Source organism: Onychomys torridus, chromosome 19, assembly GCF_903995425.1.
Source record: "Onychomys torridus chromosome 19, mOncTor1.1, whole genome shotgun sequence".
NCBI classification, from domain to species: Eukaryota; Metazoa; Chordata; class Mammalia; order Rodentia; family Cricetidae; genus Onychomys; species Onychomys torridus.
The window spans coordinates 18,194,904-18,213,221 of NC_050461.1; the positions used below are offsets into that span (position 1 = coordinate 18,194,904).

Consider the following 18,318-nt stretch of genomic DNA (forward strand, 5'->3'; position numbering starts at 1 on the left):
TATTAAGAGTGGTGCGGATGTGACCCATTCCAGCTGGAGTTCTGCTTCTCACTCTTTTATAACCACATGATTGAAGTTGTAGTGAAGGTAGGCTCCTGAGAGCAAAGGAGAGCCAAACCAGGGACTGCTGACTCCAGGGAGAAGTCCAACAGGGCAGTGCTCAGAAAGCTACTGTGTGACTTGCCGCGAGGAGACCGTGGAGTGAAAACACGCTTCTCAAAGACAGACAAGCACCAGCCACATTTAATCTCATGCATGAGAATAAACACGGAAGTATAAGAAAACCACGTGACTTTGGCAAGCCATTCCAAATGTTAATAAATATCCACCACATTTAGTACATACTGGGTAGAAAATATAAAGAAAAACAGTCACAGAAAACAGAAACCACTCATCTGCCCTGTCAGAGTTCTGAGTGTTCCCTTCATGCCACTGGTCTGGATGAATGAAAGAGGCAACTTAGAAAAGAACTGAATTAAAATAAAAACAATACCCCCAGACCAAAACAATACAACAAAAATGAACCAACCAACCAACCAACCAACCAAACAAACAAACAAACAAAACAAACAAACAAACAACCAACCAACCAACCAAACAACCAACCAACCAAACAAACAAACAACCAACCAACCAACCAACCAACCAACCAACCAAACAACCAACCAACCAACCAAACAACCAACCAACCAACCAACCAACAACCAAACAACCAAACAACCAAACAACCAAACAACCAAACAACCAAACAAAACATTTTTTTAGGTGAAAAACTAGAAATGCCCTGGGATGGCAAGTCATCTTCCTATGAGATGAAGCATTCATTCATTCATTCATTCATTCATTCATTCATCCCCAGTGCTGGTGTCACACTGACTGAAATGAATTATTGAGCATTTTACATCATGAAGATAAACCTGAAATTATAAGCCCAACAAGGGGGCTGGACTTCTGCATGGCACTTAATACACATTGTATGCACACCTATAAACGTTGCACTATCATTGAAGGCATTCAGCAGAGTTGGGGGAGACAATTCTGACCAGATAGCTTTTCATAATCCAGGCTTTTTTCTCATCTCTTCATCCCAGTCAAATTCTAATGCTTCATCATCTAGTTCTGACAGAGCGAAGAGGGAGTGTGTGGAAACATTCGCTCCCTGGGTGGAGGGCTGCAGCTGGAAAGAGCGCCTTTGCTGGCCCAGCCCTGGAGCTGTGGCTGCAGGAAGGCCCTGGCCTCTCTCCCCACAGGCCTCCCTTTCAGCAGGGAGGGGCTCTGATCTGGATTCTGGTGGGGAAGCGAAGGAGAAGTTTGCCAGTCGGGCTAATGTGCCAGCATGAACCTTGCTGCTTTTGTTACTGCAGGAACCCCCTTCCTTTCTGTCTGTCTCACAGGCTGGATGAGAATGCCCAGCCTGGTTCCCAAGCTCCAATTCGGGCTGAACAACCCTTCTTTCAGGCCCCGCTTCCCTCTCCTCTCTTGGTGGATTTCTCTCCGGTAGCTGCCTTGAGAGCGCCTTTGTCTTTCCCTGCAGCTGGTCAGAGCATCTGTCTCCTGAGGTAGATGTCAACTTCTCTGGGCCTTCCACAGGCACAGCTGCTTCTCTTCTTGTTCGTTGTTGGGGCGTTCTACAACTGTTGATTGCTCTTTCAGCAGAGCTGGGAGGCACAGGGCTGCGGCCTTCAGAGCAGTGGCTCAGTCTAGTCTTCTGTCTGAAAGTGAATCTGGCCAGGTTCACCAGCGGAGCAGGCGTAGTCCCAACACTTTCGAGTTCAGGATCTCCCACCCGAGCAGGAGATTTCTCTCTCTTCCTTTTGGGTGTTCCCGTTGTTTTTTCTGGCTCAGGCAAAGGGATGGACGGGGGAAAAGGGACTGTGGGCGACAGTGGTCGCACCCGGGTTGTACTTCTGCGCAAGCTCTGGGACCCCTCTTTCTGCAGCTTGGGGAGTCTATGGGAAACCTGAGGCAGTCCAGAGTCTGGTTCATCACCCTGTCCTGCTCCTTCAGATACGACTGCTGCCTTTTTAGACTTTGTACTCTCGACACCGTGCAACCTTAAGGGCGTGTCCATGGCTCCCGATGCTGAATGATGTCCAGTTTTTAATAATTTGCTCTTGAGCCCTGGCCCATGTTTCCCCTTGGCCTGAGACTTATTGTTGGGGATTTTCAGTTCAGGAGACACAGCACTGCTTTCTGGTTCAATCTCAGGAGTGGCCATGAGGTCAAACCAGTCTCCCCCCTCATCTCTGCCACCACTGTGCTTGGGTGAGTGGTTACTACTTCTGGGTCCATCAAGCCCCAGACCAGGTGGGGAGTCTACATCAGCACATCCCGAGGGAGCCCCAGCAGGGGAGGAGTTGTCCCAGCTACAGCTCTGTTCCTGCTGTGATGAAGTCCGGAGCCTTGGCTTGTCCCTTGGGTCATTTCTCGAGGAACCTGGATCTGCCTCAACCTCTGCTGACTCTGGCTGGGGCTGATGCACACTCTCATTCTGTAACCTGGGCAGAGACAAATAAAGCAAACATATGGAAAGGAAGAAATTCTATGCCAGCCTTCTGTTCCTTTAGTCTCTAAGATGCTACCTGGAAGGTTGAAGTGCCATGCAATTTCAAGTCTATAACAAGTACAGTCTCACTTTGAATTTAGTACTCTGGCAAGCATTTTCTTTCAACCTAAAACTGTAGGAAAACAAAGAAAATGAAACCAGAGGCTGGTCTACATTTTCAGTTCTCTCTGGAAGCCATTAACTTCATTTGAGACCCTTTGAAGATCAGTATAAAATGCTAACTCAGAGCCCTTCATCTGTGATGCTCGAATACAAGAAATACTTGTGACTCCTTGCACGAAAGCTTATATTGCTAAGTGACGGCTCTGGTGGTTTCCCTAGGCAGTTTGTGGATCAGAATAAAAGTGAAAGCCTGGAGATGTGGATTTCACAAAAGGAGTTACTGAATTTTAATGTGCATGAGAATTGCCTTCCTTAGGCGTGCAGCGTCTGGGGCAACTGCCTGCTGTTGCTGCCAGTGACTGTCCATCTTCCTAAGCACAGAGACCTTCTGGGCACTGTCCACCCTTTCCTGCAAAGACCCATCACGTTTCCTCAGACTCTGGCTCTCCAGCAGTCTGACACAGAATTAGCACCTGCTTATCAGCTCCGAGTGAAGGATCTACTCAGGAAACCTGCTCTCAATACTGGGCCTATTAAAATCCTAGCACATGCCAGAAGAACCACTTTCAATCAGGAATTACAGTTCCCCAGAGTGGGTCCTTTAGAAAGGTCCTTCTTAACTTAGAAATGTTGGTTCACTGGAGTGAAATATATAACCCTGATCCCATGTGCTAAATCTGGAAGGAAATTACACTTAAAAGCAGATGAGGAAATTATTCTAAAATTCATGTATAGTAACAGAAAAAAAGAATTAAAAAAATGTAAATTTAAATATATTAAGAAGTTAATATATAGTTCTGGGAAATGAAATTATTTGACTTTTTTATTTTTACTAATTCATTACTTATAAATGTACTAATCTGTATTTCAAAATATACAAAGAATGTATATTACTTTTATAAAAGTAATTACAAATTGTAAAAAGATTATTAACTTATCACTCACAGGTTTACAAATACCAACAGGGTGATAAGGTCATGTTCCTTGTTTCTAATTTGGGTTGCAACCAGAGAAGCAAGCAGCTTTCAAAACCACTACCATGAGGTAGACATTCAGCATCAGATAAATGTCAGGATTCTCACACTTATTAAAGCTGTGTGAGAACGGCTTCAAAGTGGAGAGATTTCAGGAGAAGAGTGATTTGATCTTGTTATGTTTTTTAGTCTAATTCTTGCTTAGCAATTAAATTTCTACATAAAATGTCTGCAGTTGTGCTACAGCACCCTAAAACTAAGTACTTTCTGTGCCATTTGATTGGTGTAGACAGAACAGTCCTGTGTGAGGTAGTTACTAGCCAGGTATTTTCTGGAAGAAAGTATGGGGGAAGTACCAGTGATTTTACCATGAGCTACATAGGGGAGTCTTTCCTAATAGGCAAAAACGTATAGGCTAGTTGGTTCTTGTGACTTGATGGGGTTAGTGTCCAACTGAATCTCGAAGATAGTTTGCCCCTGGTGTGAGGCCCCTGGTTCTGTTGTTTTAGGGGGCAACTGTTAGTTATTTTGGCGCTCTTACCCAGCCAGGAACACATCCCGAACACAATAAATCCACAGAAGAGCTGTTTATTAATATAGGATAGGAAGAGACAGACATGACAGGCCACATGGTCAAGAGAAAAGGAAGAGAGGAGAAGAGGAGAGAAGAGAGAAAAGACCTGTGCAAAATGGTGCCAGCTTTTTAAAGAGTGGGCTGCTTATGCGTACAGGACCGCATGTGGCTACTCCATGCATGCGTGTAGGTTACATGGCCGCGCACGCTTTACGCAGCCATGCAAAGCCACTGAGTCCTAGCCATGCGAGATGTTTCGACCTGGAAATGACTATTTTGAACCAGAAATAACTAGTATAATGGTTGGGCAGGCCCAACCGTGTGGGCATGTTGTGACTTCCTATCAGCCACGCCATAACATATTTCTGCATGATAAAGAAATAACAGCAGGAAAGACATCTAGGCAGAATTCAGGGTTTTGTTTTTGTTTTTTGTTCTGGACAGTCATATGCACTTCTCCCGGCTCCAGTCCAGGAGAGTCACTTCTGAATATAAGATGCCTAAGGCTGAGCCTTTCCGTCTTCTTTTCTTGAACCCAGCATTTATCACTTTTGGTACCTTGAACTGGTCAAAATGAGCAGACTCTCCCAGGCAAAGCTAAGCTGAGCCCCGCTGAAACTGGAAAGGATCAGCTACACCTAACCATACTTGGCTCTGGGTCATAAAAGTGGCTAGGGCCAAAGGAGAGGTGGAATAATTTCACACAGTGCCAGTTTACCGCAGCCTGATTGCCTGTTTCTAGTGAGTAGAGCCAACTGCGCTCCATTCCCCAGGAGAAACGTGCTCAGGCTTGACACATTAGGAGAAAATGCCAGAGAGAAGTCAGAGAGTCCACAGTGGAGACATGCCAGGGAAATGGTTTTCAAGGTCTGACTTAATGCAGTCAACAATCCCAATGTGGACAGCCACTCAGCTTCAACATGCACTCCATTCATTGTCTGACTTGGACATGACACCGATTACCAGTGGAGGTTATGAAGCCACGCTGACCAAGAAAGGGCCTGAACAGACAGACAGTCTTGCCATTTCTTACTTGTTTCTGCGGTGAAACTTCTACTTGCTTCACAGAAACCCATGCATTTAGGGGACACTGAAGTTCAGGCCAAATGTCTTTAGGTAAAATTACATGTTTTAGTTCACTTAACACATTACTCTCATGTTCCTTCCATGCCTATTATCCACACTTCACAAGTGATGAGCTTTGAAACACTGCTCTGCCATTGCCCAGTTGTTGACCCAGCCAACACAATATGGAGCATAGACACAGCCATCTCCCCTGAATCAGTCTGATCTTCTGACTCCCCGAAAATTAAGCACTAAAATAGTAGGGTTGTTTTTTTTTTTGTTTTTGTTTTTTGTTTTTTGTTTTTTTTAAGGCACCGAGTTTTGCAGTGGTTGAATATATAGCGACAGATACGGCAGTTTTCTGCTAACTTTATACTTCCCGTTTCTGTAAGTCCCTTGAGCCATGAGTGGCCAGGCCCCTCCCCCAGGACCTCTAACTGCCAGGTTCCACCCACAGAATACCCTAACTGCCCTAACTGCTGGACCCTGCCCCACCCTGCAAGTCAAAAAGCCCAATCTCTGGACATGAAATCCCACCAATCTCCACCCTGGAAAGCTCCACCCCCTTCCCAAGAAGCTCTCTATAAGCCCTCAATCCTGTTCAGTTTGCTGCTGTTTCTTGCTCTAGCAGAGGCAGCCACCCTCCTGGGTTTTCCCTCCCAATAAATCTCTGTGTGAAGTGTGTTGTGCGGTGTGACTTTGTGGTATTCCTTGGCTTCCAGCTGCCAGGATGCCTTTCCATCTGAGCTGTAATGCTTACATTTCCACTAAAGGCCAAAGCAGCACCTTTCTCTGTGTGCCTGCCTCTGTTTCCCTCTTTTACCTTTCAAGTCTTCTAAGCTCTTCGCTCAAGAGACTCTGAAGTTCCAGCTTTTCCAGAATCAGCTCACACTGCCTCCGGTACTGTGCCTGTGCGTTTTCAGGGAAGGAGGTGTGAAGAGCATTCACACCTCCTAGCAGCGCACCTCCCTGAGGGGTGAGAGAACACCAGGGACAGTCACAGATCAACTTGCACAAGAATAAGGACACACCAGGGACCACTGATCTCAGGTGGGAAAGATCAGCTCCCTACACCCTCCTCTTGGGTACCACAATCACAGAACCCTTTCAAATTTCTGTATCCCTTCTCCTGCAGGGCAGTGGGTGATCACTCTGCCAGGAAGCCACGGGTCACTAGTGAGAGCATGAACTGTCCAAGGTTTGCCGAGGAAGAAAAACGGAGACCTGCTGCTTCCCATTTAAGGGCAAAGGCAATGGCAGAGTGAAGGTCTCCACCCGCCACAGCTCCCCTTCTTTTAAATGACTGCTTTTGGATTTTTCCAGCAAGTACAAGGTATAGAACTTGATCATTTTACACTTTACAACTCTTCCTACGTTAATAAAGTGTCATTTTAAAAAGAGCTCGTAATTAAGATGAACATTAGGCACAAACTATTCTCACCTGCATTGAGGACTCCATCACTGACACCACAGTAATAGCATCTTCCAACGTCACAGTATTTCGGAACATCAGGCGAGCATGAGCTAAGACAGCAAGACACTTTTAGGAATATCTGAGGTGATAAATATAATCCTTGACTTCTCTACCCTCTAAACTTGCATTTTATGGATGAGCCAAATTAATCATCAGTTAATTTTACCAAAACAGGTGACTATCTTCAGAGTAGTTTGTCCACTCACAGGCCTGATCCGTCAGTGCACACAATTGTGTATTTATATGAGAACTTTCTAGAGTTCTCTAGCACAGAAAGGTGCTGTGAAAACATCCATTTAATATTCAGCACTTTTTATTCATTTTTTTACTCTCATTTAAATACACAAAATTAAAACTCATTTCTCATCTCCGGCACCTCTTTTATCTATGATTTACAAGCCTTTTAAAGCACCAAACTAGCAAGCAAGAATTTTTTAGATTTTTCTTGCTGGAATATTACCTATAAATCCTTGAATACAATGAAGTTCATTTGTTTTATGGCATTTTTTATTAAGTTTACACGATTTCATAAGGATACATTCAATTCATGTGAATGTTATTAATTTGAACATTGGTAAAGTGTAAATGCTATCTGAGATGGATGTTAGCTGTGTGTGTATGTGTACCCTGAGCCTTTGGGATAGGGTAGGGTACAGCTTTGCTGATGTGGTTGTAAGAACTGGCATGAGACACTGGGCTGGGTAATGGGCAGGTGATATTCACTCCCCTTCCTGACCTCCATTTTCTATCTTATCCCCAGCCATGTAGCAGACGGGCTGCAAACGCCTGTCTTCCCACTCTATTGCCATCCCCTGGGAACTCCACTGAACCTTGCTGTGGACTCAGCTTTCCCCCTTACCCCATCTCCTGGCATCAGCTACATATTAGAGCTGGCAATACTCTACCTGGGAACCCAGTGGCCACACCGGAGTCAGATAGGTGATTTTTTACCCTCTTTCCCTTCCTCCATTACAATCTGTCCGGGACTGTAGCAGACTGTGTACACGGGCCTGTCTTCCCACCGTCCCTGCATTCCTGGGGAACTCTGCCAAACTTTGGAGTGGACCCAGCCTTCCTCCTTCCTGTAGACCCTCTCAGACCCCACCTTTCTAGTACATACCCATTCCTTCCTGTTAGCCTACAATACCTAGAAACACTTTCTACCCTAGGCCCCCAGTGGCCACATCTGGCAGGGACTACAGTAGGTAAATCACAGTATCCTTCCTGTCATCCATTACAACCTCTCCATTCTCACCATCAGCATGTAACAGCTGCTTACAGATGCAAACCTTCCCTCTCAACTCCCTTCACTGGAGGCTCCAACTCTACTGGCTTCCCCTCACCCTCATTTACTAGAGACTCCAATTCTAGGTTCAGACCCTGGGTCTCCATAGCCTTTGCATCCCTGTCTCTCCAGAAAAGTCTTTACCTTATTGCAACACACTTGAAGGATCCCCTCTTTCCACATCTCCAACTCCCTGTGGACCCCAACTCTAGGTATGAACAGGATCCCCTTGGTCTTTCCTGAACTTACTCCCAACCTTTTCTCCTAGCTCTGCCCCCCATTTCCTCTGTGCCACCCACTGACCTGCACTCCCTCCCATCCAAACCCACAGCACCACACTTTCCTAAGATGCAGAGAGGCCAACAGAAAACAAGGAAAGGAATAGCCACCCATCAGAGACACGAGCAGATAGCAACTGCTCATATTACAATCATCCTAACCCTGGATGCCTAGACACCAGCACAAAAATACAATCAATAACCACCAAGACAATATGCCTCCACCAGAACCTAGTAATCTTACTACAGCAGGTCCTGAGAAATGTAATATAGTTGAAGTGCAAGATAAGGACTTAAAAATAGCTATTGTATGTTCAAGGACCCTTAAAGAGGATATCAACAAATCCCTAATGAAGTCTGTGAAAACACAAACAATGGAATGATATAATGAGAACAATTCATGACATGAAAGTAGAATTTAAACAAGAAATAGAATCATTAAAAATAAAACAAAACCCCAAACTGAGGTAAAACTGGGAATGACAAATTTAAGAAGTCAAACAAAGGCTTCGGAGGTAAGCCGCAACAAAAGAATATAAGACATGGAAGACAGAATCTCAAGTGCTGAAGACAAGGTGGAAGTAATGGATACCTCATTCAAAGAAAATGTTAAATCTAAAATAAAAAAAATAAAATAAAAATCCAGGTATAAAACTCCCAGGAAATCTGGGACATTGTAAAGACCAAATATACAAACAATTCCTATTGTTTGTAGATATGTAGAGACAAAACCCAGGTCTAAGGCACAGAAAATATTTTCAATGAAATCATAGAAGAAAAGAAAATTTCCTAATCTCAAGAAGGAGGTAAAGAAACATACAGAATACAAAACAGACAGGACCAGAAAAGAAATTCCCCATAGCACATGATAATCAAAACACTTAAGTGTGCAGAACTTAAGGATATTAAAAGCTGTAGGGGCCAAATAAAATATACAGCAGACCCATTAGAATAACACCTATGTTCTCAAAGGAGGCCCTAAAAGCCAGAAGGGCCTGGATGGATAGTTACAAACTCTAAGAGCCCACAGACGCCACCAAACAACTGTACCCACAAAATTTTCAATCACAATCAATAGAGAAAGAAAAACATTCCATCATCAAATCAAATCGAAGCACCATCTATCTACAAATCCAGCTCTACAGAAGGCGCTAGAAGGAAAACTTCAATCTGAAAAGGTTAATCACACCCAAGAAAACACAATGAATAAATAAATGCAGCCCAGCAAATCAAAAGAGGAGGGAAAAACTCACACCATCACAACAAAACAAGAATCAGTAACTGCTGTTCATTGGTATCTCTCAACATTAATGGTCTCAATTCCCCAACAAAAGGACACAGACTAACAGATTAGACAGAAAACAGGATCCACCTTTCTGTTAGAAAGAAATCTGAAGAAATACACCTTATCATCAAAGATAGGTATCACTTCAGGGTAAAAGGATGCAAAAGATATCCCAAGCAAATGAACCCAAGAAGCAAGCTGATGTAGTCATTTTATTATCCTACCAAACAGAATTCAAACCCAAAGTAATCAGAATAGATAGGAAAGGACTCTCAAAGGAAAACTCCACCAAGAGACTATTGGAATTCTAGATATCTATGCACCAAAGATAAGGGCACCCAAGTTCATAAAAGAAATACTACTACAGCTAAAATCACATATTGATACTTACACAGTTACAGTGGGTGACTTCAATACCACAGGCACTAAGACCAACAATTAATAAATGGGACCTCATGAAACTTCTGCATGGCAAAGGACACCAGCATTTGGACAAAGTGGCAGGTCATACAATAGGAAAAGATCTTTACCAATTACACATCCAATAGAGGGATAATATCTAACTACAAAAATAACGAAAAGAAAAAAAAAACCTAGACATGAAGAAAATAAGCCAAATAAAAATGGGGTATTGAACTAAACAGAAAGTAGACAAAAGATGAAACACGAATGGCTGGAAAACACTGGGATGCTTGCTCATCTCTGTTCATTATTGCTCTATTCATAACTGATAGAAATTGGAAATAGCCTAGATGCAAATCAATAGATGAATGGATAATGAAAACGTGGCACTTTTTTCTTTTCAGAGTTAAAAGCCCAAGAGGTCAAAGCAATAGCTAAGAGCTAAAAACCTTTCTTACCCTTCACTGCTGCTGCTATCCTTCCCCTCAGCAAGAGAGCTACTTCCTGTGTGTCTGTCCTTTTATTGACTTTCTGTTCTGGCTTCTCATTGGTTGTAAACCCAACCACATGACCTCCTTGTCATTGCCTGTCTATACAGACCTCCAAGTCTTCTATGGTTGGTATTGAGATTAAAGGCATGTGTCTCCATGCTGGCTGTGTCCTTGAACACACAGAGATCCACCTAGCTCTGCCTCCCAAGTGCTGGGATTAAAGGCGTGTGGAAAACGTGGCACATTTACACAATGTATTATTACCTATCTGTTAAAAAAAAAAATCATGAAATTCACAGGTAAATAGATGGAGCTAGAAAAAAAAAAATCATTCTAAGTTAACCCAGACCCCAAAGACAAATATGGTACGTACTTACTTATACGTAGATGTTAGCTTTTAAGCATCCAGTAGGCATGCTATAAGTGGTATAACCAGAGAGGTTAGGAATAGAGGAAGGGACTAGGAGGAAGGGAAGGATCTCCCAAGGAATAAGAACGGAATATATAGGAATGGATGGACAGGGACTGGAATGGGAGGATTCCATGGATAAAGGGAAGGAAGAGGGAGTAAGAGAGGGAATTCCAGACACAGGGAGGGGTCATATGGAGAGTTACTACAATGGAAGCTCCTTAAAGTACGTGCCTAGATGAAAGACATCTCGGTGGAATCATCAAATAATGTGGAAAGACAAGTCCCCAACTAGGTTTCTCTCACCATCAAGTGAAACCTTAAGTGCCATGAATGGGTTACAGCGAATTGAGTTGTTGGCCAAAGATACCCTATGGGAACCCCCAAACAACTCAGGCTATCATCAAGGCTATGGGTTACTCTCCACAAACTGATGGTAAGGCCCCTCTGCTGAAGACGACACCTGTGTACTCACTGAACATGAAGAAGTCCAACTGTTGCCTAACCAGAGCCCTCACCCCAGTTGACTAGTGCTCGTGATGCTGGAGGTACTCTGTATGCTACCAGCGGAGAAAGCTAGACACAACTCCATCTACAAAATCTTCACTCTACAATGGCGACCTGATTGCATAACACACTGGTACAATAGTGGTACAAAGTTGAGAGAGTAACCAACCAGTATCTGGTTTTAAACCCGCTCCATGACACAGAACTAAGCCTGACATTTCTCAGGTGACTTGATAGGCCATGGACCTAGGGGAAAACCAAATAATATTGCTCTGTCGTTAAACACAGCAATCTAATGACTCCTAATGAAATTCTGCTATACTCACTGATCAGTGACTTGCTCAGCCATCATCAAAGAAGCTTCCACTGCAGTGGATGGGAACAAATATAGAGACCCACAACTAGACAATGGGTAGAGAGTGAGAGACTTTGAAACAGCTGGTCTTAAATAGGATGTCTTTATCAAACTCCTCCTTCCAGGGCCCAAGGAACTGTGGGAAAGAGGAAGTGGAAGGATTATAAAGAGCAGGTGGGGGGTGGAAGACACCAAGGAAACGGCATCTTCTAGACACAACAGGACTGGCATGCATATGACCTCACAGAGACTGTGACAGTATGCATAGGGCCTACACAGGTCCAAGCCAGATGGTATCTCAATTCTGAGAGAGAAAGTAAACACAAGCTCCCATCCCTAACACAGAAGCTGTCTCTAATTGATAACCACTGGCAAAGGAAAAATCTGTTTTCTCCAATGGAGTCTTACTAGGTAAACATGATTAAGGGCAGACTCCATGTCTAGCAGTGAATAATAGCTAACACAAAAGAAACTAACAAAATGGTGTGAATGGATATGTTTTGTCTTACAATGCTTTGTTTGGGCATTTTTAAAATCTTATTGACCTTTTGTTTATATATTCATGCCTTTGTGTTTTCATGGGTTTTATGTGTCTGTATATGTTTCTTATGCCTTTCTTTTTTATTGTTTTATTCTTGTTTGATTGCATTTTTGTTTGCTTAAGAGAGAGAGAGAGAGAGAGAGAGAGAGAGAGAGAGAGAGAGAGAGAGAGAGAGAGAGGAGGCATGGAGTTAGAGAGGTGCAGAGCTGGGGAGTATCTGGGAGGAGATGAGGGAGAAGAAAGTGTGATCAGAATATAGTGTATGAAAAATATTTTTTTAAAAGAAAGAATAGGCATGAGTCATAGTGGCAATTAATGGATAAGAATGAGAAACACTACATAGGAAACAATTCCAAGTGAACAAGAAACTATCCTATTTAAAATGCTGGGAGTCTGCCCCTAAGAAACAGCATCACAAGCAAGGCTTTCTACATGAATAATAGCTTAAGTTGTGGAAGGTCCAGAAATGGCACTAACACTTGCTCCATAATCACAATCTATCCTCAGGAGCATGGTGGTCTGGGGCTCAGAGCTTTCACTTTTAATGTACATTTTTTAAAAATTTTTGTTATTTTAAAAGCACGCGTGTGTGTGTGTGTGTGTGTGTGTGTGTGTGTGTGTGTGTGTGTGTGTACATTCAGGTGACCACAGGTGTATGCAGGTGACCACAGAAGCCAGTAGAAGTATCAGATCCCCAGGAGCTGACATGAGTGCTGAGAACCTAGCTTGGAAACTCTGGTGGAGGAGGAAGTCCTCTTAAATTCTGAGCCATCTCTATAGCTCTTACTTTTAATTTTTATAATTACATGTATTAACTTGTATGTTGGCATGTGTGTGTATGGAGGGCAGAGGACAACTCGTGGGAGTTAATTCTTTCTTTCCACCATGTGCCACCAAGGGATTGAACATGAGTTTTCAGGCTTGGGGCAAGAATCTTCATCAGCTAAGTTATCCCATGTCCTGACACTCTCTCAGCCTTTACTTTTTAAGTGACACATGAGTACCTTTGAGCAGAGATTACTCTTATCATCTTTGAATGCATGGCACACGCCTTGTACAAACTAGGCACTCAATAAAAATATCTGTAGAATGAAATGAACCTTCTGCTAGTCGAATCAAGCTTTCCAGTAGGCGGATGGTGGTCCGGGCTGCATTGCGGGAATCACTCTGTCTTTGCATTTGATAGTATCGGAGGAGAACTTGATTGCTCACATCAGACAGTGTGGGCTGGAGATTCCTAATGAGGCAGAAGTAGGTTTTCATCTTCTCCATGCTCCACAGATTCTTTGATTTGCTTGGATAACCTGTGCATGTACATCGGACACTGAATCAGTAAACTAAAAACATCTGGAAAACATCATATTTTGAGGAATTTGAAAAAGTTCCTATACACATTCATTCTTTTATTTTTGTCTTTTTTGAGACAGAATCTCTCTGCATAGATATCCCTGGCTGTCCTGAAACTCACTATGTAGACCAGGGTGACCTAGAACTCACAGAGATCTGCCTGCCTCTCAAGTGTTAGGACTAAAGGTGCACACCACCGCTCCCGGCTCCTATACACATTAAAAGAAGGCAAGCTTCAGGTTTCATGTCCACTGAAATCCACACCTATTCTTGTAGCATGCAGTTCCAGAACAAACTGTCTTATGATGTAAGGTTAATAAAAAAGAAACTTACCCCAGAGTGAAAATTGTTTAGAATAATTCTGGTCTCACTCACAGTAATAACTTGACTAAGTCTAATTTAAGGAAAACTAACATTTATTGATTTCCATTTCATAATTCTCTCCAGTTTTCTTTGTGTGCAAGAGTATTAATTTTTTAACCACAAGGATGGCTCTTATGATAAAGGATCTCTCTCTCTCTCTCTCTCTCTCTCTCTCTCTCTCTCTCCCTCTCCACCCATCCATTACCTATCTACCTACCTACTTACCTATATGCATATATAGTACAACTATACTCTCATGATAGAGGTGGAGAAAGCCACTTTCCCATCTGTTCATTATTCTAAAGCCACTAACTACTGCCAACACAGACATCTTGAGTATTTAGTTTAAGGGAACGTCCTTTGGTTAGGTCTCATCTTTCATTTCTCTTCACCTACCTTTATTTTCTAAGATGAAGGAAGAAATTATACGATCCCAGTCTTCGTTCCTGGTATCGAGCAAAACCAGGACGAGGTCAAATCGACTTAAGAGTGGGCTCCCGAGGGCAATGTTCACAGACACGGACTCCTGGGGGTCGTACTGGCCTTTGGGGTTAGTTGCTGCCAGGATGGTGGTCCTTGTGTTCAGCTTACAAACAAGGCTACCAAGATAAAAGGGAACAGTTCATTACCTGAGATTCAAACAAGAGGAAAGATAACACTTGTTATAAAATTGGGCTGTGCAGCCTGGCGGTGGTGGTGCATGCCTGTAATCCCAACACTCGGGACGCAGAGGCAGGTGGATCTCTGTGAGTTCGAGGCTAGCCTGGTCTACAGAGCTGGTCCAGGACAGGCTCCAAAGCTACAGAGAAACCTTGTCTCGAAAAACAAACAAACAAAACAAAACCAAAAACAAACAAACAAACAAACAAAAAAACAAACAAAAAAATTGGGCTGTGCTTGTATGCTGAAAAGCTAGAGAAACTTCTGAGAAAGAAAATGGAGAGACAGAAGAAGACATCTCAAACACCAAGTTGAAACAAAATAAACTGGAATGAGTGTCTTGAAGAGAATGGTTCCATAAACACGTCCTGCGCTCCTATGATGAGCAGAACCCTCTATGTTAAGTACTAAGAGGCGTGTGAAATTAAACCAAGCATGGACACAATGCTTAAGGACACCGCAGTCTCCTAGCTATTATCCCACTCAAGGCAGCATCCAGGAAGTTCTGTATGGTTAAAGTTACAGGGAAAATGAGGTAGCATGTATGTGCCTATCCAGATGGAAAAGATAATCAGAGAAATGAGAGGAAGCAGCTTTCGAACAAACCCTTCAAGTCATCTGTTATTAATTTGAAGGCTCTATGTGCTTTGGAGGGTAGACGGAGAGGATGATACTGGGAAACGGTTGAAGCACAAACTTCCTATGTATTTGCTTATTTTGTTTTGACTTTTTATCTGTCTGTCTATCAATCAATCATTCATCAATAAATCTGTATTAGGGTTCTCTAAAGGAATGAACTGATAGAATGAAAATATATATACATATATATACACATACACATAATATATATGTATGTGTATATATATGTATATATATGAGATTTATTAGAGTGACTTATAGGCCGTGGTCCTGCTAGTCTAACGATGGCTGTCTACCAATGGAAAGTCCAAGAATTCAGTAGTGGTCCAGTGCACAAGTCTAGATGTCTCAGCTGCTCTTTGGTATACACCAGAATCCCAAAGAAGTCAGTTCTAATGCCAGTGAACTGAGAATGAGGTTCAGCAGGCAAAGAGCAGAGAGCTCCTTCTCCCACGTCCTTTCTATAGGCTGCCATCAGAAGGTGTGGCCCAGAATAAAGGTGGACCATCTACTTCAAAAGATACAGATTAAAAGTTGGTCTCCCCACTTTAAATGATTTAATGAAGAAAAATCCCTCACAGGTATGCCCAGCTACTTGAGTTTTAGTTAACTCCAGATGTGGTGAAGTTGACACCAGGAATTACCCACCTCCCACCACTTTGAAGTTACTGTGCAACCCATGCCAGCTCCAGACTCCAACTCAGGATCTTCTGGCTTTAGCTTCTGTAGTGCTGGGACCACAGACATGAACCACCTTGCTTGGCTTTCTTTCATTGTTCTAGATAAGAAAGAAGAAGAGGGCAGGAGGAAAAAGAACTCGGGAAGAGGTCTAAAGCAGTGTGACAGGGAGTTCTGAGGAGCAATTATGAAAGGACCCGGTGGGTAGATTAGCCAGGAAAGGGCCGCAGGGAGATGGGTCGGGGTGCTAGCAAAATGCATGTCTAGTAAAAGGCACGCAGTCCTAAGGAACGCAGTGGAGTGGCAGGAATGGCTGTAGCTTAATTTATGTATCACTTTGAAGTTAACTAATCCTGGAAAATGTGCCACATTTACTAATAGCAAAAGCGTAACATTTTTATCTGTGTGTGTGTGTTCTGCACTTGGGACCATTTTTACAGTGGGATACCTTCCTCTCAGAAGTCACAGCCCTGTGACAGCAAATATGAGCTACATTTGCTCACTGCCATCCTAGAAGAACTCTACCTTCATAGGTGATAGTAATAAAAAATACCATTATTTACAATATTAAACACTTCATGCACCATCTCTGATCATCACAAAACCCTGGATGTTAGCTATTAGTATCAGCCTGGAAATAAAGAGAGCAGAGTTCGGAGACACACACTTCTGGCAGTTTCCCGAGAGCAGCTGCTCTAAGACTCAAACCAAGATCTGCTGAGTGCCAAAGATCAGGGCTCTTTTGTTTCTGGACAGTGTCCTTGTGCGCCAACTCATTTTTGACATGCCATTGCTGTGACCTTGATCTGCCTGACATGTCAAGTATCTACTTACTTGTCTTATTTTCTGTACTACATTTGATGTCCCTCAAGGGACTGATTTAGTACTATCATCCTTACATTCTCAGGCACTGCTCAATAATGGACATTATTTAAAAAGTAACAATTAAGCTTCACTTGGCTTAGTGTTTATAAAACTCAATTTATTTTAAACACATAGCTTGCACAGTCTTGAAACATGATGCTGATGGACACATTTTTCTGCAATAGCTTTAAGGACAGAAAACATTGCAGATTCTGAGAAAGGTACTTTTCCACTTTTTCATCCATATGTTTAATTTTCCTACGTACAGAGTAATACATATTCTACAAATCATAAGCAGGCTGTACAAGTTATTCTCACAGGTCTTCAAGAAATGTGTGTGTGTGTGATGGCCTCCCATCACTTTCCCTACACCTCTTTCTAGATTGATCCCCACGTTTACTCACAGCTGTCATAACTATCACATGTTGCTTCTTCCAAATTAGCTCCAGCCCATGGAGTGATTCCTGTATCCTCACCACATCTTGTTTTCTTTCCCTTGGCAGTGAAGTAAGACTGTGTTTTCCATCTCCTTTCACAGTTGAGAAGGGCTATACATAATACCAAGTCTGCTAGAATACCAATAAAACAGACACAAAGCATGTACCACTTCTAGGTGTATGCTCTAGCCTCTAACAGCCTCCCTGCACAATCCTCCCTAGGTTTCCTTCGTTAACTAGGAAGGACAAAGCCCCAGAGTCAGAGTCACGCTGGGAAGGAGACTGTGCTGAGGGGCTGGGTCAAACAGGGCCATCTCCTTCACCCTGCATTAGACAGTGACACAAACAAGATAAACTTTCTTTCACAGGAAAGAGATGACCATAAGAAAGAACTGAGCGGATTTCCAGGAGAAATGAATGACGATAAAGACAGCTTAGAAACTGAGGCTTAGAAGGCTTATGCCAAAGCCCAGACAGAAGGCAAGACTGAGAAGCTTTTGAAACACAGATTTCCAGCCAACTGCCTGAGCGGTATAAAGTGAATTAGACTGTGAGATCTTCCACTTAAATGACATGAAGATAGCCACAGTCGAGCAGTTGATGCCACCCCACTTCTCTGGCAGCCAGGACACAACTGCTGAGAGACAGAAACAACCCAAGCACACATAGAAGAAAGAACACTCAACCTAAGGAGCTCCGACACATGCTGCAGTGCGGATGGACTTGAGGGCATCATGGGAAGTAAAATGATAGGACTGTTTATAGGAAGTATCGAGAGTAAACAAGCTCATAGACACCAAATGTAGAATTTAGCAGGAAGCAAAATGAAGTCAATGAGTTCTGGATCCAGTCCGTAACACACCATGACTGTATTTAACAAAGAATCATATCCGTAAGACATGTCAGTAGGTTTTGTTTTGCATTTTACACCCTCCCAGCACTGGAGTGGGGAGAATGGAGTCACATATTAATTTCCTAATATTGGGCATGATGTCAACGGGGGATGGGACCCTTGGGAGGTT

The 18,318-nt window shown here is 43.0% G+C and overlaps 1 protein-coding gene across 1 annotated transcript in view; it reads right to left on the reverse strand.

Moving 5' to 3' along the window:
• Positions 1–719: 719 nt before the first annotated feature.
• Positions 720–18,318, reverse strand: part of Mcm9 (minichromosome maintenance 9 homologous recombination repair factor) — a 73,740-nt gene continuing 56,141 nt past the window's right edge. Inside the window, exons 9-13 of the mRNA XM_036168677.1 lie at positions 14,415–14,617; positions 13,409–13,612; positions 6,723–6,805; positions 6,105–6,250; positions 720–2,498 (exon numbers count right to left, since the gene is read on the reverse strand). Coding sequence (XP_036024570.1) covers positions 1,055–2,498; positions 6,105–6,250; positions 6,723–6,805; positions 13,409–13,612; positions 14,415–14,617 — 2,080 coding nt within the window. The 3' untranslated portion in view covers positions 720–1,054. The remainder of the gene's footprint in view (positions 2,499–6,104; positions 6,251–6,722; positions 6,806–13,408; positions 13,613–14,414; positions 14,618–18,318) is intronic.